Consider the following 23,422-nt stretch of genomic DNA (forward strand, 5'->3'; position numbering starts at 1 on the left):
CCCAAATCTTGCACGCTTTAACGACCTTGGTTATTGTGTAATCGTGAAAAGCAAGATCAAAATTACCTTATGAATTTACAGTGCTCAGGAAGTTATTTTCTATTATTTCTCGCCCAACAAATACCACTGATACGCATCCCATGTGCATGCTCTAATTCTACCAGAATGGTACTAATTTTTCTAAAAAAAAAAAATCTTCAAAATATATACTTTTTCCGTGAGTAACATAACATTTATACAAGGCCCTTTCAGGACCCTCAAAGTAGCAGTTAGCAGCACAAGATTTCTTCCATTAAAGCATTTACACACTCCATATATATCATATTATTTGGTCAGTAATACATTTTAATTATTTTATTTTTCCTTGTTTTTTCTTTTATTCGAAGTACCATAAAAATCAGAACATTCCTGAATTTTGTGATGAGCTTATTTAAACTGCATTGGGCAGTAGTATCACAATCTTGAATGGAATATTGTTGCCATATTCAGAAACTGCTGAATTTAAGCTTTACAATGTATAACATGATAGGGTTTCGTAAACATGAAAAAACAATAGAAGTGTCACAAAATCATGGAATGACCCTGTACGGTTTCATGTTGGCTGTCCGAATTATTCCATGCATAATATGCACCACAGGGGCAAAAAATTTGAAAAAGTGTGCATTGCACATGAGTAAATACTGTATATAAATATGTGTATGTGGGTTGGGGCATAAATCATGGCACAGGGGGTTTAGTAGTGATGTGCAAGAAAAATAAAACATTTAAGAAAGTTTAGTTCTATATGCGTGTATTAGTCAGTACAAGAACAATTTAGAGGCACAAACAAAGCACCCTATGAACTCGTAAAATATTTTCCCAGATCATCAACAGGCTGTCAACGATGTGGAAGACGGTTTCCCACACGTGGGACGTGTCAAATACCATCTGCCTCATCAGGTGATGGCAATTTCCTCTCAGTCCGAAACCATCTCCCACATCATTGGCAGCTTGTTGTGCACACTCTGGGGGACTACTTAAGAGGGTTATAGGGTGCTTTGTTTGTGCCCCTTTTTTGTACTGTAGCCTTGTGACTAATACGTGCATGTAGAACGAAATTTAATTATTTTTTTTTTTTGGCACTTCCCTATTAACCCCTGGCACACGTGACCTGCTTTGTTCATTGTTCAATTCTATAAAGTGTCCTCTTCCGTGGGTATATTTCAAATTTTTGTGCTGGTCCTTCATTCTCATGAAAAAAAATAGTTGCCATGACTTATGCACCCCAACCCTCATACAAAACTATGCAAAAATATGTAGAGAAATAAGAAGTCGATATTTCGAAGCCTGATCACATGTTCACAGAGCAACAAAACATATGTATATATACCTCACTATCACCATCCATACCAATAATCACAATTACATGGTGACACCCTGTATGTAATTATGCATGTGCGTGTGGGTGTAAGTAACATGCAAAAAACAAAATATCCAGTAAAAATTCCACATTTTTAAAATTCATTTATTTAAATATAATACTGGTGTACCAACATTTGATGAACTAGATACATAATGTTGTAGGCACATACCCAATTTTTTTAACAGTTAATAGGGCAGATCATTTTTCGATATTTTTTTTTTGCGCAAGACAGAAAATATTTAGTTTAATGCAGAATTTCTCTTGCAATACTAGATTCAGTCTCTCATTGCTATTTTCTATCAAGTCTGTACAAATACAATACATACAAAATGCGTTTCTCTGACACGTATACATAACTTTAAATAAATGTCACCTTTTATTGAAATACTTAAACATCTTAGAAATACTTCACATTCTTAAAATGACACACAAAGAATAATAAAAAATGTACAATCCTTATGTTAATACAAAAACAACAGTATCTCTTAAAGCTTTGCTCACTGGTATAAATAATTTAAATCACAACATGACTTTTTTTACAAATAGAATTAAAGCTGTTACAAAACTCATTACATCAGCTCTTTTTTTTCCTTCTTTTTCTCTTAGTTCAATGTAAACTGCTTCAACGCAACTCACACATGTTCTTCAGAAATGTTTTTGTTCACAATCATGCAGCCAGATATGAATTTATAAAACCCTGTGATATGCTTATCAAAAATATTCGCTATTAATCATCTGGGCCCCAAGTGAAAGCTGCTGCGTCTGTGCAATTTCCTCTCCCTTAGCGACAAGTACTCCTTCCGAATCGCACTGGACCGAAGTTCAAGAATGTGGTTAACTTTCTGCACTATTTCATGCGCTATTTCACTGTCAGCCTCAAAATCGTGATGTTTGTAGCTGTGCTCGGTGTGATACACCAGGCGGAACTGAGCACGTTTTGCATACTTCGTGTCCGTCAGATCGCAAGCAGCCACACAATCCATGTCGTACGTTGCTGCTTTATGCCGTGCCCAAAACTTAGCACCTACTTTTTGTTGAATCGGATCTATCTCAACCTTTTCACCAGAAATGCCTGTTAGAATGAAGTGAAGTAACACATTTAGTTCTTTGTAACCAATAAGAAATATGTACAAAGTACAGTTTTATTAAAAATGAAAGAATAGATTGCAAATATTTATTGTGGACACACGGTAAAAGATACAAACATGTGCTATGCATCACGAGAGAGAGTAAAAATGAGCATTTTTTTCACTCAATATGAGCACAGTGTGCAATACGGCAAACGTCACAACAATAATCCATTTTGTTCCACACGGTTCAACTGGTCTGCAATTATGGACTTCACAGCCGCAATAATTACACTCTTTCAGGTAGACGTGGGAAGTAAACAGGGTCTTTTATGAATAAAAACCACATGGGTGGTCACCAACAATGCTCATGGTGATGTCTTCCAATCCAGCATCCCAGAACTCCTGGGGAGTCGCCATACTGCTTTCAGTGCTTCCAGCGCTGCCAAGCGGGATGCAACAGAAATTCTACATGGTTTATTAAATCTTTGATTCTTATTCTCTCCAGTCACACGTAACACATGCTTGTATCTTTTACCATACGTCCACAATAAAAATTTATAATTGCTCCTTTTTTAATAAACCTGTATGTTAACAGTAGCTTATGATACTAAAAACACTGTTCTACAAATTTTCACTTTTTTTCCGTTACAGAAAGGAAAGTAGCTGTTTCTCACTGAAATTGACCTGAACACAAATTTGCACTTCATTTTCTAAGATTGGCTCTTAATTACAAGTTACGGCATAATTCACATTACCCATAAGCAATGTACTGGCTCTTATTTTTAAGATAACCATAATTCATATTATATAGCAATTAATCATAAGCAATGTGAGCATAACTTGATAAATATAAGAGTGCCGCAAAAGGAGGCCAGGGGGACACTTGCCCCCTTTCCGTGTTCAGCATCCTCAGATTAGTAAAGAAAGGGTGCTTTCATTTCTGTAACAAAATGTGAGTAGAACAGTGTAATCATTGATTGAAATATTTTGTTTATGTTCCTAATCAATTGCTAAGTCAGAATTCTTTCATGGAATTAATGCTGACAAAATGTTGATGGGGAAGGGGTGATGCTTCTAAAAAGCCATGCTAGGTGCTACAGATTAAGCACATAAAAATCACCAATTAATAAGCAAAGCAAAGTTAGAAAAAATGTTAATTTTTAACATAGTATCGAAAGCAGATTAAAAAAAGAAACAGTTATTATTTTAGTATAAAATCAATATAGTAACATTGATTTCCCTAAGAAGAACTCCAAGAATCCACAGATTACTGAAAGTCATTTTAAGAAACAACTCCACTAAACTAAATTTATAGGCTACTTTAAAAATATTAATATCTTGCCCCCTGTGAAGTAAAGAGGCTTTCAAAAATTGCATCAAATTTTCAAATGATACTAGATAATTTATATAGGGTGTCAGCAACAATGCCCTCACTATACGATCCTTGGACATTTATGCTCCCCTAGACAAGGACTAGCCTCAAAAACAGACATGCTTCTTTAAGTACTAAAATCTAAAGTTTTCATCTGTGAGAGTTAAACATTAAAGTTATTTTTCACAAACATAAAGTAAATAAAACTGAAATATTTTTATACATTACAGGAGGGGAACATATTATGCATTTATGAAATAGATCACTGCTTTCCTTTATGACTCTTTGGGGATGATTGTTGCATAAAAATATATAACATGCTAGTGCTGCCATCTATTTGCAGATTTTTAAGTTTTCAACAACATTGATATTTTTACATGATTTTGATGTTTCTTTCCTAAATATTTTATTTCAAGTTAGAAAATATTGAAAGAAGACTTCGAACTTTACATTTTGCATTGGTTTTGATGGATTCTAGTTGCATGGTAGAATTTTATGTTGTCTGCTACATTATATGCTGTATGAAAATGGAACCGTACATGCTGATCTTCATCTGCATAACATAATATAATGTGTCTCTTACAGTGTAAAATTATTCACTACACAGAGGATATGCAGAGATTTATATTTTTTCCTGCCTTACTTGTTTCAACTTAACCCTCACCTTACGGCCAAATACATAATATAATAAAATGGTAATAATGTGGCAAAGTATAATTGTCCTGGATTATGGCTTGAGCTGACACTATACTATTTCTGATTCCTGATAATTCACATACCAATATTTGTAATTTAATATTACTTAAACTAAAATACTACATTGCAATTGTGCATATTTAGAGAACCACTTATTAAGTAATGGATCTTTCCCTTCACTGCTTTTGCCTTCCTCTATTTCATTTATTCATCCTCATTGTGTCACAATTAACCTACGGATAGAAAAACACCAAGAAATAATTGAAATGTAACAATATACAGGGTGTCACTAAAGTCTCGTTACCATTATAATCAAACAAAACTCTGAAACTACGTGATATAGAGCAGGGCAGCTTTTTGCAGTGTTCTACAGCTCAAAAAGTTTTTATTTTGTTGAAGTTTGTGTTCTAGGCCCATTTTTCTTAACGGAGGACAGATTGCAGGGAAAATTTACTGCGAAGTGTAAACAGTACCCAGGTGGAGGAGTTGCAGCCATCCATTATTTTCCAAGAAGACCCCCTCACATTGGTCTCATGATGTTCGGGATATTCTGGATAGACATTAACCTGGGAGATGGATAGGACATGATGGATCAATCGCCTGGGGCCTGCAATCTTCTGATATCGCCCCTTTGGATTTTCTCCTTTGGGGGTAAGTCAAGGATTGTGCATAGCAAAGCCCTGTTCCAGATCTTGTTACACTTCGCAGAAGGATCGTTGCCGCTGTGCAAACAGTTGATGCTGATACACTGCAGCACCTATGGGTGGAAGTGAAATATCGCCTTCACATCCTGAAGGTAACCAGAAGGGCACACTTTGAAGTACACTGACGTACAATTTTTTTTTTTTTTTGAGCTGCAGAACATTTTGCAAAAAAAAACACCCTTCTTTATGTTATGTGGTTTCACAGTTATGTTTGATTGTACAGGACTTTAAAGAGAGAGATAAGAGACACCCTGTACTTATGAGATAATTATAACACTGAAATAGTGACGACATAAATTCATTTTGGAGAGATATAATTTTGCATGGTGTTCTGGGTATGATGGAGCATCAGATGCCATTATACAAGGTAAGGTAAGGCTCCCTGTGCGAGGTGGAGTCCCACATATTTCACAATCTCAGCAACTTTTTTATTTTTTAAGGTGATGTAATCAGTACCATGCTCCAAACACCTTTATTTCCCTGTGTATTACAGGCTGAATGAACCCCAGAATCGGTTTATGCAGGGGCAAGGCTGGGGAAAATTCCCACCTTAGATCACTCACCATGGGACTCGAACTTGTGTCTCCTGCATGGAAGTTAGACCATCACAAAATTGCCAGATTTAAAAAAATGTATTAGTAGCTTCTTCTCTAACTACATACATTATTGTAACAATCCAATAACAAATTTAATCTGGGAACACAATGACAAATTGGTAAAAAAGTTTTAAATTGTAAAAAGTTATAAAATTCACTAAAAGTCATAGGAGGAGGCAAACAGTTAACATGAAACTAACATTTCTTCCTTTGTTTAGATTCTAATTAGAGGCACATTTTTTTGGTAAAATCAAAAAGCAAAATTTCGGTGTTATAGTGGTGAAAAATCGGATGAAAAGCAGTATATAAAATGATATTTTGGTTTTGAAATTGTGAATATAATCCTAAATTTGGTTTAAAAACTGCACTTATTACCCAAAATAAACATATATCTTCTAATAGCACATTTATGCAGTTACCAGAGTATTAAGTTTATTCCTGTATCAAGGGGTCATTCTTGCTTCTCAAATATTTCCAGCAGGATTAAACAATGTCCTGTGAATTGCATAACTCACAGGATAATTCAAACTTCAGAAAGTGTCTAAATTTCATGTTTAAGGGTCTATTTTGCATTTTGGAGTTCATTTTGGATCATTTCGTGACAAAACAGGGTAGGAAAATGCACTTCACAACTTTTAGAAACATGAAAAATTAACATTACAATGTGCTATTTCACATTCCGTGTTACCACCAAAAATGATATATGCATGGCTCTAATTATATTTTATTATATTCATTAATTTCACTTACCTAAGTGTATTTCTGTTTTAGCTCGCACTTTATTTAGTATATAAACTCGATATGACTGATATAAGGGAGCTTCCATTACTGACATTTGACCTTTCATTGCAGTTTCATCTTCGCAGAGCAAATCATGTCGTTTACCTGTAAATTCAGAATAATAAACAAAATAGTAACCATTGCTTAATCTAAAAGCTCATATTTCACACAGACCTGATTCTACATTCATCCAATACTTAGCAGTTAAGAAGTAGTTGAAAAATTGTGATCTAAATGTGTTACTGTACATTGTCAATGATAATTTCCTACAATTAACAGTTTCTGGACAAAGACGTATTTAGGGAAGTGACCCCCCCCCCCTTTCCGAAAGGCTTACTAAGTACTAACATTAAATAATGAAATAATAATATAATTAAAATTAAATAATGAAAATTGGAAGGCAAGATTATATTATTGAGATCATACGACTCTGAATGACAGTACCAAAGATTTATGCAAGATTTATTACTACTTATAATAACATGCATAAAATATTACCAGGAACTTTACTTTTGTCAACTGGATCTGACATCCTTTTTTGACATTCAATAAATATTCAATTCTTTATTCATTTGACATTAATTTCCTTGCCAGGGCAGATGTTTTTTTTGTTACAAATTTTGTCAACTTGAACTACACGTAAGCTAGATGAATACAGTATTTTTATCTATTCATGTAATAAAAATATATGAATTATTATAAGTATTTTAATTTAAACATTATTATTATTTGGAGAAACTTGGTTTGGATCCCCCCTCCCCCTAAATATATTTCTAGATATGTGCCTGTTTCTGGAGTTCACATAAAAATGGAAAGGAACTGTGGTATACGGGAGAATTGAAATTTCTGATTTATAATACAGTGTTTTGAATGTCACAGAATTGTTACTGAAGAAGTAAAAGTTTCATTACAGTTAAATGCACACGATCTGTGTGCTCACCAATTAACTGTGCCATCATTATAGAAAATGGATTGACTGTAGCTCTACATATTCTTGTATATTCCATCTTATAAATAAATACTATACTACAGCTTTTTAGAAATTAAGATCATGTACTAATAAATCCACAGATGACACTTACTGTACAAACGAACCATACAGAATTCCAAATCATCAAATTCCGACAATTTTTTATCTAGATTGAGAGAGACTCCAGGAACATGCTTCTTTTCCAAAGTGTACTTTAGACCTGAAACAATACGAACACCAGATAAGTTGAGGGCTACAAAATAACACAAGTACACTATTTAATTATGAGCTACCACTTAGCCAAATCTTTAGCACCCTTGCCTTTAGTGCAAACAGCCCCAAGTTTGATCTGAGTGGAAACTCTCAGTTACAAGTAGTACACATTGGACTGCGTTTTACAGACAAACAAGGCTCCGGCATCTGGACCTATGGCCAGTATAATTCTCTGTAGGGTGATGTGTTGTGCTGTGCTGTGTTTTGTCCTCATGTGTGCTAAGTGCCCCTTTACAGCCTCAGCTTTTAACCCTAGTAAGAATATTTTAGTCTTCCGACATTATAGTTATGATACATTGTAACAAACCTGAGAGTTTAAGGTTTTATATTTGTAATAAGTTAAGATTTTTAAAATGTTTGTTACTTCAAATAATGTGCAAGCTGTCACAGACAACTATAGTTAGATTGATACAGTTGTGGTTTGAACTTGTGTATATGTTTAGAAATACGTCATAATCTGTTCGTGTTGACGTCACTTTCTCATCTCAGCAGAGGAAGTGAACCCACCTGAATGTTTTTCACCTGACGACAGACTCAGTTAGAAAACAGGTGAAGGTGAGAAATCAACAGAAACGTGGTAACAGTTAATGGAATACCCGACTAGTGTAATTGGTAATTATTTTTGTTTCATTCTAGCTATACACGGAAATAATAATTAAGTAAAGAAACTTGTCCAACGTTAAAGCTATATGCATTTGTGTTTAGTGATTGTGATTTGATATGTTATAGAATTGTTCTTTACGTCACTTCAGAAAAGCAAAGAAACGTAAGTAAATCAGTTCATTGCTTGTAGGTCCACATACGATATGAAAGCTATGTGATTATGAAATATTAGTGATCATAAAACTGCGGTTAACTTTGTAAACCATAGCAGCGGACTAACTTTGTGACGACTAGTGTCCAACTGGAGGACGTTGCAATATATATATATATATATATATATATATATATATATATATATATATATATATATATATAGTTATGATAAGGGGCTGGTGGTGGTGGACTATATCAAAGCTTTCGAAGATTAATATGGAACAGGGATGTACATACCTATGAAATGCAAGAAGGTAATATATAACACATACTATGTGCCAATAATTACGTACGGAGCAGAGACTTAGACAATGACAGAGAGAAACAAAAGAAAGATGCAGGCAGTGGAGATGATTTTTAAGGAGTATAATGGGGAAGACTAGAAGGGATAGAATAAGGAATGAGGAGATCCCACAGACAGTGGGTGTTGTGAAGCTTCAGGACAGGAAAGATCAGGAGCAGATGAGATGGTTCGGATACATGAAGAGGATGGATGCAGAAAGACTACTAGTAAGAGCTTACAATGCACAAGGAGTGGGAATAAGGCCAAGGGGGAGACCAAGATGTCTTTGGAAAGAACAGATAGTGGATAGTGTTAGGAGAAGAGTGACTTGTATGCCGACCCAGCCAGAGGCAGGAAACGGCTAAGGATGATGATGAAGGGGCTGGTCCCCGTATAATGTGATGGGTGAAAATAGCCTAAGTGCCGATGCACCCAAAATTATAAATTCAATCAATCAAACCACGTGGAAACTCGAAATGTTGATGCTGGAGAACAACTGAGGATCTACTTGAAAGCAATAGTAGCATAGTCCAGCCTTGAAAGCCAGAAAACTGTAATAATGAGACTAAATGTGCTGACCACACAGAACCCAATGGAAAGCTCCCTGACAGGCCCCTTCCCTCATCGGGCTGTTGTGCTGCAGAGTTCTACTGTCCTGAAAAAATTGTAAAATCCCCAATAACTTATGATACACACAAACACACACAAATCTGCATTTCACTACTATATACCAAACATGGCCTATCTATCTACTTGGTTTTTAAAATATTCACAGATAAGTGCCATCATGCTTATTCTTACCTTTGTCTTTTCCAACAGCTCTTCTCTTTGATAAAACCACATCTAGTACTTCTTTAAGTGTCACATCACGGCTGGGAGCATCGTATACTTCTCTCTTCCCATCTTGCAAATGCCTGGAAAGATAATTTCAAATGTAATTCACAAAATCTATTCAAGAAATTATTTTTTTATATAATTTCAAATGTACTTCACAAAACCTATTCAAGAAATCATTTTGTTCGTAACTTTTGCAAATGTACATTACTTTTGTTGTTATATATAGTTGAGACTGCTTTATATGTAACTCAGTTCTGCGCAATTCTGTTTTACAAGTAAAGTACTGTAGGTCCCGGCAAAATATAATTTAAAAACATGTAAATTGAGCCTTATTTGTACATAATGCGTTTATTCGTAATTCTCGGTTTACATACTAATTTTCATAAAATGCAGTTGATTTGTACGTAATCAAGCTACAAAAGTATATATTTCTTGTGGTTACAAAAACACAAGGCGATTTTCAAATATGAAACAAGATACGAGGGCATGGCAGCAATCGGTCTCGAGTTGCAAGAAAGAAGGCAAGGAGAGGCATGAAATCAGAGGAGAAAGATGTGCTGCAGTTGTTAAGAACCTGAGATGCATTTTCTTTTTTACTCAATCGCAATATGAAACTACACATGTTAAAAAGATGCCGATACCTGACACTTGCCGTGTTCCATAATAAAAACAGAACGGTTCCTTCAGTGAATGTTTTCAGTTGCTACTGTTCGGCTATAGAAAACAGAAAGAGCAAATTTTTACATGTTTGACCAGAAAGTAAAATTCATATGGGAAGTGGACGTTAATTCACATAAAACTTAAGAATCTAACTTTTAGATTTGTTAATTTACCACTTTATGACAGAAATAGCCTGTAGCATATCTTGTTCCTCAAGACAGAAGTACAGTATTTTAATAATGATATGACATGGTATCTAAATCTGATTTGTAAGTAATTCTCAGTTATGCATATTATTTATTCTTCACCTTGACATACATCTAACTTAGGTTCCACTGTATTTGTGTAGGAAATGCATTATGGTGTATTTGAGTTATTTTGGATGTCTGGACACCAAACGCAGATACTTTGTCTTAAGGCCATTAGAACTACTGGACTTGGGTGGATTGTGCTGTGTTCTGGTGATGTAGCCTTGGTGTAAGTTAACATATCCATTAAAACTGAGATAGTATTAAAATATGTACCATCGAGTGAACTGCACATTTTTAAATTTTTTATTTAATGCAAACTATAACTTTTTATAAGCATTCAAAGACTTAAAAACAATTTTTCTCAGAATACACAAAATGTTACAGTTATGATTTTCACGCATTCAATTTCACATTTAACACTTTGGATCATATTTTTGTTTACTTCCATGATTTATCACATTCCTTCTACCATCATAAACTTCACAAACAGCTACAAAAATTTAACTAAACTTCCTTGTTATTTGAAAAATCACTTTCCTCATACACATCGCCATTGGATGAAATTAAAACTCAATTAATATTGCCACATGGCTCAGAGAAATTGTCCTTAATCTTAACGCCATTTGTAACTAAGAATCCTTTTCATCACTTTTGGATGAGAAGTTTCAAAGTTCTTTCAATTCCTTTTCAACGTGCATTTTTCTAACAATGTCTTGAACTAACAATACTTTACGAGGTGATATCAAGAATTATTGGGACTGCTGCTGCCTGGCGATGCAACATTAAATGGCAGTGGTTGCATATCTTGGGATTTGGTATACAAAATTTCACACAGGTGGGTGAATGCATTGACTTATGTCTTTTCAGGATACATTTAAAAAATGGCAGATTCACTGGGACCAATGTGTGCATGTAGAAGGGGCTACTTAGAGGGTGATGACAGCCAACAGGTCCAAGGTGAGTTTTTGACCCGATGATAGCACCAGGCCCAAAAATTTTCGATATCATCTCATATTCCAGTCACAACTTTCATTCCTTTCCTTGAGAAGTCCCTGTATTGGCTCTTTCATGTGCTGGGAACATTGTGATGACATTGAAAAGATTGCTTTGATATAAACAACTGGCAGATCTCACCAGCCTGCACTTCAGAGAATTGCATTAGCTACATTATCTTCTCTATTGTTGAATGCAAAAAAAAACAACTTCTGCAGCTAGTAAACACCTTCAGCTTGTTCTTTTTATACACTTCAGTAACTTTGAAGGTAGTTTTGGCATCAACTCCAATTGGTTGCTATATTTAAAGCCTTTTTTTAGCAATGTCCTCGATGTATTGATGAATCTTTCTATTACACCTCTAATAACACATTCCAATGAGTCATGAAGAAATGGGAACATCCTTTGAAACATTCTCGAAAAAGGTTAAAATGAGCTAGGAAGGCCAACAAAGAAATTGAGCTCTGAAAATACATGAGGATCATGAAGTCCTACCATGATTTGATTACTATGATTAAAATATTCTTTCAAATCAGAGGAGATACCTATAGACCAGTGGTTCTCGAAGTGTGCACTGTGGTGCCCTGGCTGGCTTACAGGGGCACCGTCAAGTGTTCCAATATTTTCACTGAAATGGCACTTACTTGTTAGTCTATACATGGTTTTAGTACTTTTTACACATAAAATGTTTTTGAATTTGAAATATGTGTTTATTTTTTTTAACTTAATGCAAGCAATCTTACCGCACAAGCTGAGAACTGCAAGCGTTAGATAAGCCTACATTCTGCCTTGGGCACCATGGAAAAATCTTGAAACACTAAGGGCACCATGAAGCAAAAAAGTTTGGGAACCACTGATATAGACATTTTAGCATTCAATGCATTTTCAAGAATCAAGACGACAAGCACAAAAGTTATGATAGAAATAAATGACAACAGCAATTCTTTTGTAATACGCATGTGAAGCAAAACAATCTTTAAAAACCGGTGCAGGCACATAGTGGTTCGGATCCCACTTTAAACTGTAGGTCCAGTCCCGATTATCTTTACTGTGAATAAAGTGGACTTAAAACACCAAACCAACCAAGCAATCTTTAAAATAATAGAGGATTCAAGAAACTTCTGTATTTTTTGCTCATGATTTTTTGGGACCATGTTGAAAAGCAAATCTTCCAATCAAATTCAAGTGCATTTACATAGGGCAGGTCCAATTTACAAAAAGAAGGCAACAGGATTTTCCGATATTACTTTTTCCTATTCCCTGAGATTTCCAGATGTTTCAACTGTGTGGAGAACCCTAAAAAATAACATCAAATGGGGATACAGTATATTTTTAGTGTGTAAATAGGAAACAAAGGCTGAAGTTGCCACAAAAACATTTTAAGTATTTTTTTGAATTACAAACACTTGTTGTATCAAATTAAAAGTTACAAATATGTGAAAAATTCATAGGGTTTTTCTTTTTCAGGATTCTGAAGACTGTAACGAAGGTCTCTGATTTTTCCACGTCAGTGAGGAACTTGAGACTTTATATTAAAACTCAATGATGCAATGGTAAGTGTGAATGATGAAGTAAACAAACTAGGGCTGAGCTGAAATTGATGCCGATGTATCAGTATTGGAAAGTTTGGTTGGAATTTATATTCTTTTCCGGAGTTTTAGACTTTTACGGGGTCCACAAAAAATGCTTCTCGACACTTTTGAGGAGTCAAATTATCCTGAAAATTATGCAAAATCAAACCTCTTTTTTTTAAAAAAATTTTGCACGAAAAAATAATTTTGTGAATACATAATATATATTTTAATAGTCTCATGTAATTCATGAACAATCTAAAGCAAATTTCATGGTAAATTGATGCATATAATTGAAGAAGAAAATTTACACAGCAATGCTCATCAATATTTTGAATAAAATTTTAATTTTTGCAATTTTCAAGTATTGTTATCGGTAACGGTATCAGCTCAACCCTAAAACAAATCCAATGCTTTATGCTGAATTCAAATATATTGCACTGTTTCTTAGTCATGGAAGATGGCCAGAATTACAAGAAAAAAATGCACATGTTAAAGAAATTCACTTTTACACATTTAAGTATTTTAACTATGATCAACTACAGGGTTAGCCTAGAAGAAATAGACAGTTCAAACGCTTTATAAATTGAAATTTGTTTGTTACATCAGAAAGCATTTAGTACTGTTGTATAGTGTTTTCAAGTTTACAACCTCCACTCTTCTGTTTGTCTTCGTGACGTCAGCATCACGTGAGCACCCTTGACGTAAGCAGAGAAGTATGGCCGTTAGCCAGATGGAGAACGCTATCTGCCTGCTTGAATTTGCAAATTCTGTTACTACTGTGCAATGTCGTTTTAGAACACAGTATGGTAAACAACCACCCACAAGCCAGCCAATCTACGATTGTAGCAAGAAATTTAAGAAAACTGGTTATCTGTGCAAGGGGAAAAGTCCTGGGAGAGGAGAAGTGGAGTATCACATTGATATCTGTCGTGTTACAAATGGTTCACACATAGAACACTTGTAACTCACGAACGTAAACTTCAGGATGTACTCTTCAAACCATGTAAGTATTTCAGCCCTATTACTAAAACTCTTGCCGGCCCCCATAGCAGAGTGGTTAGCACATCGCGCTGGGATGCCAGAGGTCCTGGGTTCGAATCCTGGCTCGGACATGGACATTTGTGATGTCTATTCATCAATTTCATCATAGCACCACTCATCCCCATCTTCGCAAATTAGCCAAAAGTGGCACAAAAAGTGAAGTAAAATAAATCAAATAAAAAAAAATAATTAAAAAACTTCTTTCTGTAAAACTTTGAAAGTGTATATTTCTTTTAGGCTAACACTGTACAATATGTTGAAATACATACTTACACGGTAACTGTTATAGGCGTAAATTTCTTTGCCACTTCAACCTCCCTCTCTTCAACTAGAGCTAAGAAAGTGAAGTCAAATTTTCCCACAATTTCTCGAGGATCTAGACTGGGAAAGTCCCAATCAACCTCCCCATCATCTTCAGCTATGCACAAGTTGTAATGATTTACACTCTCCCTGTAATGTATTACATGTAATGTATTATTGTATTACAATAATGACATTAATGAGAAGCACAGATCAACAACATGCACAAAACAAGCAGATAGTCACAAACATAACTTAAATGAATGTCTCCTTTAAGAGATGCACAAGAAATTAAATACTAAAGTACTAAAGTATAAGAACATCTGAAAATAAACATTATTTATTCTTGATGCCATATGTTTTGGTTCTCCATAGGTTTACACATAAAATAATAAACAGAAGGGGGGAAAAAAGAGTATCATCCCATGTTGATTTCAAATTTTCTTAGCAGTGTATCTCAGCTTGTAGTCTGTGGACCTCCCGGGTGTGGGGCATGCCTCCACAAAAGGTACATGAAGGCTTGAAGAAATACAGTAAAATCTTGTTAATCTGGACCCAAATAAGCCTGACTTCGCTTAATCCAGACAAGCAAAAAAAGCAGAATGCAACATTTTAAATGTGGCTAGAAGTCAACAATAGCATTTGTCATATTGCTTCGTAAAGGCTAACAATACGTACATCCAACATCCATGGGAGAAGTTCCCAAAGAAAAGGCAGTCAACCACTGATGAAATTCTGTTTCCCGCAGACTTTCGGGAAGAAGCTGCATTGACAGGAATACCCTCGGCATATTCTCGTAAAACTCTGGTCACTATAATACGTGGCCGTAAAAACTTATGCCCTTTAAATACACCATAATAAACTTGTTTTGTTGCTATAAACGGAGTTTTGATGCACTTTCTACTGTTCATTTGGGTTATTTCAGTTAATCCGGACTTTTGTTAAACTGGTCAACTTATTCCCCCCTTTAGTCCACATTAACGAGGTTTTACTGTACTACAAACTTTCATATTTGTTGTGAATGTTTGAGGACTGTCAATATGAATAAACCAATTCGGTGGTTAAATGTGTTCCACGGCATACACAGAGATAAAAACATGACAATATTTTCATCAACATCTGAAGTTGTTTATAATATGTACATAATTTATCAATATAAAATCCACATTTCAAGATTGCCCATATGCTACAGTCCATCTGTATTACTCATGATTAGGCCGAGGATTTTCATGACCTAAAAATATGCACTATAATTTGAAAAATATGCCCTTACAACTGAACTGTTTCAAACATCAATATTTAACGCATGCTTAGATATTTCCACGTACTATTCTAGTTCACTTTATGAGGCCAAAGTCCATATTCTGATCTCATTCCATTAGATAAGGAGACTGTTTTTACCATTTTTTAGGAAATAAACTGACGTATAATTGTAAAAAATTCAACAACTTGAGTGAACATGGGAATAAGAATGAATCCAATTCGAAAATGGCTGCATATTTCTTGAAAATGCGAAAATATGCTGAATATGACCGAAAATATATCTAAATATGCTCCATCATGTAGAAATGGCCAACATGCCTAAATATGACCTTAAAAAGCACCTTAATGTAATTAGTTTCTTCATAATATGAATTTGTATATATTTAGGGAACACATCACCCTTACCAAAAAAAATATGCTATCATGAAAATCCTAACCCTACTCATGATATAACGAGACTTGTGAGTGAAATACAGCATCGGCCTTTCCATTAAGTAACAGGTCATCATTTATTGTCACACTGGTCGACATTTTGAGGAAAAGGTTGAGATGTTTTCAAATCAATAGGTGTTTCTGGAAGTATTTTGAATTCTGATCACGGAAATGACATCGATTTTTTCCCTAGGTCAGGATTTATTTTCACGTCAACCCACCATTTTGTGAAGGAAATTTTCATGACGGATTTCAAAAATAAAACTACGTATTCAAAGTCCATACAGTCATGTGAAGGTGGAATGTGGATTAAAAGCATACAATTCTACATCCTTTTAGGGTTCAAAATTAGAAAATCAATATTTTACCACAATCTAAACAGAGCCATCTATTGGGGAAATAGTGGAACTACACATTTTATTGTGAAATGAAAGCAGTTAATATATTGCTGTTTTCCGAAAGGGGGGGGGGGGCGTGGAGGCACATAGTGGTTCGGATCCCACTTTAAACTGTAGGTCCAGTCCTGATTAGCCTTAATGTGCATAAAGTGAACTTAAAACACCAAATCAATGGATCAATCAATCAAAACTGGATGTGATGGGTAAAAATGGATTCAGCATGCTGAAATTATTCACAGACATTCTGCGAGACATCAAAACCCATGTCGACCAGTGTAATTATTACTATTACAAAAAAATTAATGATTATTGCAAAAAAATATAATGTACATTTGTAATAAAGTACACTTCACAAGTGACTTTCAATAAATATTTGATGTGCTTTAGGATATCAAAATTACTTCAGCCCTGGCTAAAGTCTTTAACACCAAAATATACCTCAAGGGGGTCCATTGTAAAAGAAGTATTAAGAACAAATGTTGTAAAGAATTACTATTATTATAAATGCCTTAAGTTTCAACTGCAATACAATCAAAAGATATATGAACGGCTAGGGTGTAAAAGATGGTAAGTGACATTTTGGATATTTCCACGTTCATTAAGAATAAAAGCTCATTACAAGCTATACTGCAGATGAATTGTTTTCGTGTTGTATAATATTTACCAATTTCAGAAGGCTTCGCTGAGTCCAATGCAAATTGTATGACATGGCAATTTCACTCGAAAATTGAAGGATGGCACATTTTACTTTGTAGCTCAAAAGTGACCAAAATGTCACCATGCATTACACCCGAGCCCTTCATATAAAATTCCTACCACAACAGCATCACAGTACATCACTGTAAAAGAGAGTAACTATTCCTACATATAAACAAAACTTACTTTAACTTATAAGATTTGAATTTTTCCGAGACCTTCCAACAAACAAGTCCAATCAGATCTTGTACTTTGGCCGTCGTTACGATCTCAACATACATGGGATAATTCCGATGCTCAGGCGGTAGCATTGTTAAGAATATACCATACTTCCTAGTGGGTGTTCCAAACTGTGCCTGCAAAGAGAAAAATCACCACTATAAATCCAAGTGTACTTCTGTTTTAAAATACTCGTGACTGGTAAGTTATTCATGGAAGAAGTAGGAACTTTGTTGTTGTAAAAAACTTAAAAAATTATAATTACAGTTGAGCTAATACTGATACTTTGACTGCTATTATTACTAAAAAAAATTAAGTTTAAAAATGATTGATTTGGGTCATTTTACTTCGCATTTCTACCACTTTTGGCTAATTGCAAAGATGAGATTGAGTGATGATGACATTGATGAAAGAACACTTACAAACACCCATGGCGAGGCTGGGAGTCGAACCCGAGACCCCTGGCATTGTAGTGTGGTGTACTTACTTACCACTCCACAACTGAGGTTGGGGGATGTTTAAAATTACTTTAACTTGTACTGCGAGGAACCTTCATCTTATGTTCTGCAGCTAAAATAATAATAAAGTGAGGAGTATTAAAAGTTGTTTCATTAGCGCCAGAAATGCTAAATGCATTATGAGGGAAAATGAAAAATTCAAATTTCACAGAAATTCAAATTGACACACAGTTACTTTCTTTCACCTTTGCAGCGAACAGTCAAAAGGTAACATTTAGGGCTAAGCTGTAATATTGGTCTTGCTATGTATCTATTTAATCACTGGTACCAGTCAATATTTTCCAGAGTTCAGGCATCTCAAGGACTCTTGGAAAAAATTTACAAGACACTTTTGAAAAATTTAAGTATCCTGGAAATTATGCAAAATGCCTACTTAGTATACAATGTTAATTTGACATTTTCCATTTTCTAATGCTTTAAACTTTTTCCTCCACTCACTGTTTTCTATTTCTTTCTACAGTTGCTTCCCTCTTTTTTCCTTCGTTCCCATGTTTCTCAATACTTGTGCATCCCACGGTACATTCTGCATTTCCTCTTAGCACTATAGATCCGGATCCTTGTCTTGCGAGCAGCATGGAAAATGGTAGATAATGAGTAAAGGCTCATTTCCCTAAGAGATCCGTAACACTGTTTAACCCTGGAGATGAAAATAATCTCGAGGAGCCCGTTTCGTGCATATTACGTTGAAATAAACAGCAATGGTTGCGATATTATGCGAGACCACTTACGGAATCTGGAGAAAGAGGTTTCGGCTGGTATCGGATGTAAAAGAGAACACTGACTTTGCGAGAGTGTCTGAGTCTTCACTCTGGAAGTTTGGGGAGTATGTTGGGTGCTAAATGAGAACATTCGGCTGCTTTTTAAAAATGCTTGTCACTGTCATCGTTTATTACTTGCTTGAGTTGGTGTTTTAAGTCCACTTTGTGCACAGTAAGGCTAATCGGGATAGGACATACAGTTCAAAGTGGCATCCAAACCACAATGTGCCTCCACTAGGTATCGAACCTGGGACTCCTTGATTACAAGGCGACAACACTACTACTGTACCATCGGGAAGGCCCATTGTCGTCGTTTATAACATATGCTGGTTAACATTATATGGCAGAGCTCTAACATGTAATCAACAAGCTTCCATTACTTGTTGCTTGAATAGTTACCTAGGGGCTAGGGGGCCTAAGCCTCCAAAACCAGATATTAACACCCCAAACGCTTATGAGCTAATCAAAAAAGAAAGCTAGAAGACCTATCGTCAGCAACCCCACAGAGAAAATTAAAAGCATCAAATCTGTTTGATTTTAAGCTCTTATAGGCTTGAACAAAGAGAACAAATTTGGAAAATTTACTAGTTTATGTGTTGTGCTCTACATACCATTCTTATGTATATTTAAAAGAGGAATGTGATTAAATCTTTCCTGGCTAGTTATTGAAAAAACTTGAAGATCAAAATATCTTTAGCCTTTAGTCTACGTAATGGGAAAGATGACTAATCAATTAGGTCTCTGTAATATGGCAGGCATTGAATAGGAAGCATGCAGTTTTTGGATTTCAATATGCAGTCTACCACTTGAACAATGTTGATGATGATGATGTAATGTTACCAAGAATGGCTCAATGTATACATGTTTTGTTTCGGTTTTCTGTAGTTTTGACAATGTATACATGTTTTGTTTCGGTTTTCTGTAGTTTGACATTTGTCTTAGGGATTGGATTATTTTACGTTACTGTTTATATCTTTATATCTTTCTTCTCCTTGTCAAACATTTTGTATTTTATTCTTACCCTTTACTTTGTGATATTTTCATATGAATGTATGTGTAAAAGTGCCGTAGTTTGGAAACTTCTGTTTATCACACTATAAATACTGTTTGAAATAAATAAATAAAATAAAATAATAAGACAAATTATTGAGTGGGGTTGAGGTTTGTGGGCCCCTTAGCTCACGCCTCTGTCTAGGTAGGAACGAATACAATCCATGCAGACTAGAGAATATTCTAGCATGAATGTTTGACATCGAATTTAAACAATTCAGAATACTGTATTGTTGACGTGTAATAATGCTTGCCAGTTAAACGGTTTCCATAGAACTCAAGGTATTAAAGAAATGTACAGAATAAATTCAAGTTGTCGTTAATAAATAACAGATTGGCCTTTCTAACTCTTGCAATTTAAACAAGATAAAGCCAATATGAAATCAACAAGAAAAAAAAGAGAGGTACGTAATATTTATATAACAATATAAATAAATGTAAATATATAACAAACAATTCTCAGCTGTATTGACATCAGAATTAGTGATCAGTGAAAAATCATCTTTATTAAAAATGATCCATAAGTTAGTACACGAAAATATTAAGTGACAAAACTTCGCTCTTTAAAATTGTGCATAATATACCTTATCAGAACTGTATATCAAATTATGCATTGATATTCTGTGTTGCTCCATTTCCAAAACATAGGTTTGTTGTGTAAGTCAAGATTCAAATGGTAACACAATCGCTCATACACAAATTGGATAAAATAAATTGTAGCTTATCTGTCATTTTGTTGTTTTAAAGTTCAAGCTTGCCTTGAATAGTGAAAAATGTAGAAGGGAGTTCACATTAGTATTATTTATATTCTGTAATGTTTGAAAATGGATTTATTAGATATCTCCTTTAGATGCAGCTAAACAGTACGATTACACATTTTGCTACTTTTCTTAATGAAAAGATGTGGAACGACATGAGCAGTCCAAAATAATACTTTTCTTTCTTTTCAGAAGTATTCTCTGTATGCTTCAAGACTTGAAGACAGCCTGAGGGAACAGCGACTCCAGGACGTCTCCTTAGAAGCCAATTGACTGGTTGAAGAGAATCCCAATCCAGTGAACAGCACCTGGCAAGAGGAGTACTGTACAAGCAGTAGGTGAGAAGCCTTTCTTTTCTACTTATATACAGTGAGGGGGGAGACAGAAATTTATGTGAAGTATCCTCCACCTATCTCCCTCCCTGTTACCGTGTTAAACCATGATGGCATCAGCACCAGTTAAGGCGATAAGATACAGTTATGCACCATGTTTGCATTTATTTAAATATCATCAGAATGGGCAATGCTACTGAAGAAAAATGTTGGGGTACAAGAGAGTATGGTTTCTCCACATGTGGCAGGTCGAAGCGTTTTTCAAAGTTGATTATTAAGCTAAGTACGACCTGTAAAAAATATGGTGAATAAGAATTTTCGGAATCCCATGTATTCCTTATGGGGAATCAACTTCAACATCAAGTGATGGTTAATCAAATGGGAGTTTCGACTTTTCTGCAATCACTTCTTCAAACTGCCCTCTTCCTGTTGATATCATTTTCTATTCCATCGGAAGTTTGATATTTCCAAGATAACAAATCAAAAAATACTCCCATATGACCAATGCATTTCTCTTTGCCTCTTGGCAGTCTTGCCAAAACTGGTGCGCATAAAAGAGTTAATTTCACCTTAAATGGAATTAAAACTAACTTTCAAGGAGCTAGATTTACGAAGTGCTTCCTAGAGTAATGTTAGTTGTCAAAGGGGTGGGGCACTGCTATTACTGTTAACTCTAAATTGATGACAATTTATTCTTAGTTTTCACCATCTAGATCTGGCGGCATCACCCATCTCAAGGTCGTACGAAATCGAAAATAAAGGATTCCCTGATAACAATATTATGCCAATTTCACGTCAACACAGCACTATAAAAAAAAGTAGCTGGGGATATAAGAAGGGATGGGGCGACGCAGCCAATATAACAATATCACGTCACGTGCAAAATGTATAATCATGGCAAAAGTTGGTCTATGTGGGCCAGAACCAGTGATGGTATCATAGTGAGGCACGGGGGTGGGTGCCCCAATTAACAGGCAAACAAGTGCACGAAAGAGCCAGATCTGGCTCCAAGAGAGCTAAGTTAGCAACACTGACTTGGAGAGAAAAGCCGGGCGAAGACTGTCTCGCATGCCCTTAACCAGATAAAAGCATCAACATCAGATAAGATGAATCCAAGGACATTACCGAGACCAAAACGAGCTTTTAAATATAGGAATGAGACTAGAGACTGACTGCACGATTCCTCTCCTACTCGACACCTCAGTAAACTAGACTTTTAGATTCGTGAAAATGTTCACATGTTCTGTAATGTTTAATCAAATATTTTTCGTTTCAATAAGCATCTTAAACATTTTTATGTGTATTATTTCCAGACTTGAGAACGAAATGAGACGAGACGAGAAGAGACTGTGCCAAGCCTCGTCTCGTCTTCTGGTAGAACAGGTATATACAGAAAGTCTAGTCGTGTGCTGTTACGTGAAAATCACGCACAGAGAAGCAATCTGGACTGGACCTACAGCTTGGAATGAGAGCAAGGCCAATGATATGCTTCCAAATTCTGTACATTGAGAGGTATTTAGCTGAATTGGTACAGAGTACCAATCCAGACTTGCATTTGAGCGAAATGGATTGGAGGCATTTTGAAGGGACTGATTTCGCTCCGAAACTTCAGTATACTTGGCCTGGTTGATGTGGGGTAGATTTTCTGTTGTTGTTTGTGACCAATCTTTGTTCTTAACAGTGTGAATAGCAACTAGGGAGCCTTCTCTGCTGTGAAACTTCCAGGTTAACTTAAGTCCTTAATAAATAACATGACAGCATGGGTTATTTGTGTCCTACATTGTACTTTTCAGAGGCAACACAGTGACACATGGACAGAATGGGACAGCTGTGCTTCAGGAGAGGGACAGCCATGAAGGGTTGGTGAGTACATGCATTTTATGTTCTTTGTCTCTGATAACATATGTGTTCTTGCAACCTCTCAGAATATACGCCCTTCAATAGTGGAAAAATTAGGGACTGAAAGTGGCCGACTCAGAATTCCTTCCAAGTAAATTAAACATGAAATACATCTTCACATTATTTCTGCCTACCACTCTTAAAATTCGACCATCAATTTCAGGCTAATTTCATGTACATTATGGAGGTTAAAGCTCCTTAGCATCAAGTTACGTTCCTGGTAACCCTTGATTACTCCGTAAACCATAACCTCTTGTCAGAGAAATTGAAAGAATTGTTATGGTTTCAGTCTTGATTAACAAACAGGCAACAATGTGTAAAATTAGTAAACGAGAATAAATCGTGCATATCTAAATGGCTTGGTATCAAACAAGGAGTACCACAAGGAAGTATTCTAGAACCTATTCTCTTTTCCCTATACATGAAAGATTTCTAATGCAGCACAAAAAAAAAAAAAAAAAAAAGTGCTCCCCTGTGCTTA

The 23,422-nt window shown here is 35.3% G+C and overlaps 1 protein-coding gene and 1 non-coding gene across 3 annotated transcripts in view; both read right to left on the reverse strand.

The window, feature by feature from the left end:
* Positions 1-1,497: 1,497 nt before the first annotated feature.
* Positions 1,498-23,422, reverse strand: part of LOC146005366 (target of rapamycin complex 2 subunit MAPKAP1-like) — a 49,581-nt gene continuing 27,656 nt past the window's right edge. For both annotated transcript variants that reach the window (XM_083144576.1, XM_083144574.1), the window contains exons 5-10: positions 17,594-17,763; positions 14,592-14,768; positions 9,764-9,876; positions 7,703-7,810; positions 6,591-6,725; positions 1,498-2,474 (exon numbers count right to left, since the gene is read on the reverse strand). In XM_083144576.1, coding sequence (XP_083000702.1) covers positions 2,134-2,474; positions 6,591-6,725; positions 7,703-7,810; positions 9,764-9,876; positions 14,592-14,768; positions 17,594-17,763 — 1,044 coding nt within the window. In that variant the 3' untranslated portion in view covers positions 1,498-2,133. The remainder of the gene's footprint in view (positions 2,475-6,590; positions 6,726-7,702; positions 7,811-9,763; positions 9,877-14,591; positions 14,769-17,593; positions 17,764-23,422) is intronic.
* LOC145977879 (U4atac minor spliceosomal RNA) lies at positions 3,833-3,949 on the reverse strand. The gene has a single exon (XR_014440633.1). It is a non-coding gene; the product is annotated as a U4atac minor spliceosomal RNA (small nuclear RNA).

Source organism: Lepisma saccharinum, chromosome 23 (assembly GCF_977018435.1).
Source record: "Lepisma saccharinum chromosome 23, izLepSacc3.1, whole genome shotgun sequence".
Lineage (NCBI taxonomy): Eukaryota > Metazoa > Arthropoda > Insecta > Zygentoma > Lepismatidae > Lepisma > Lepisma saccharinum.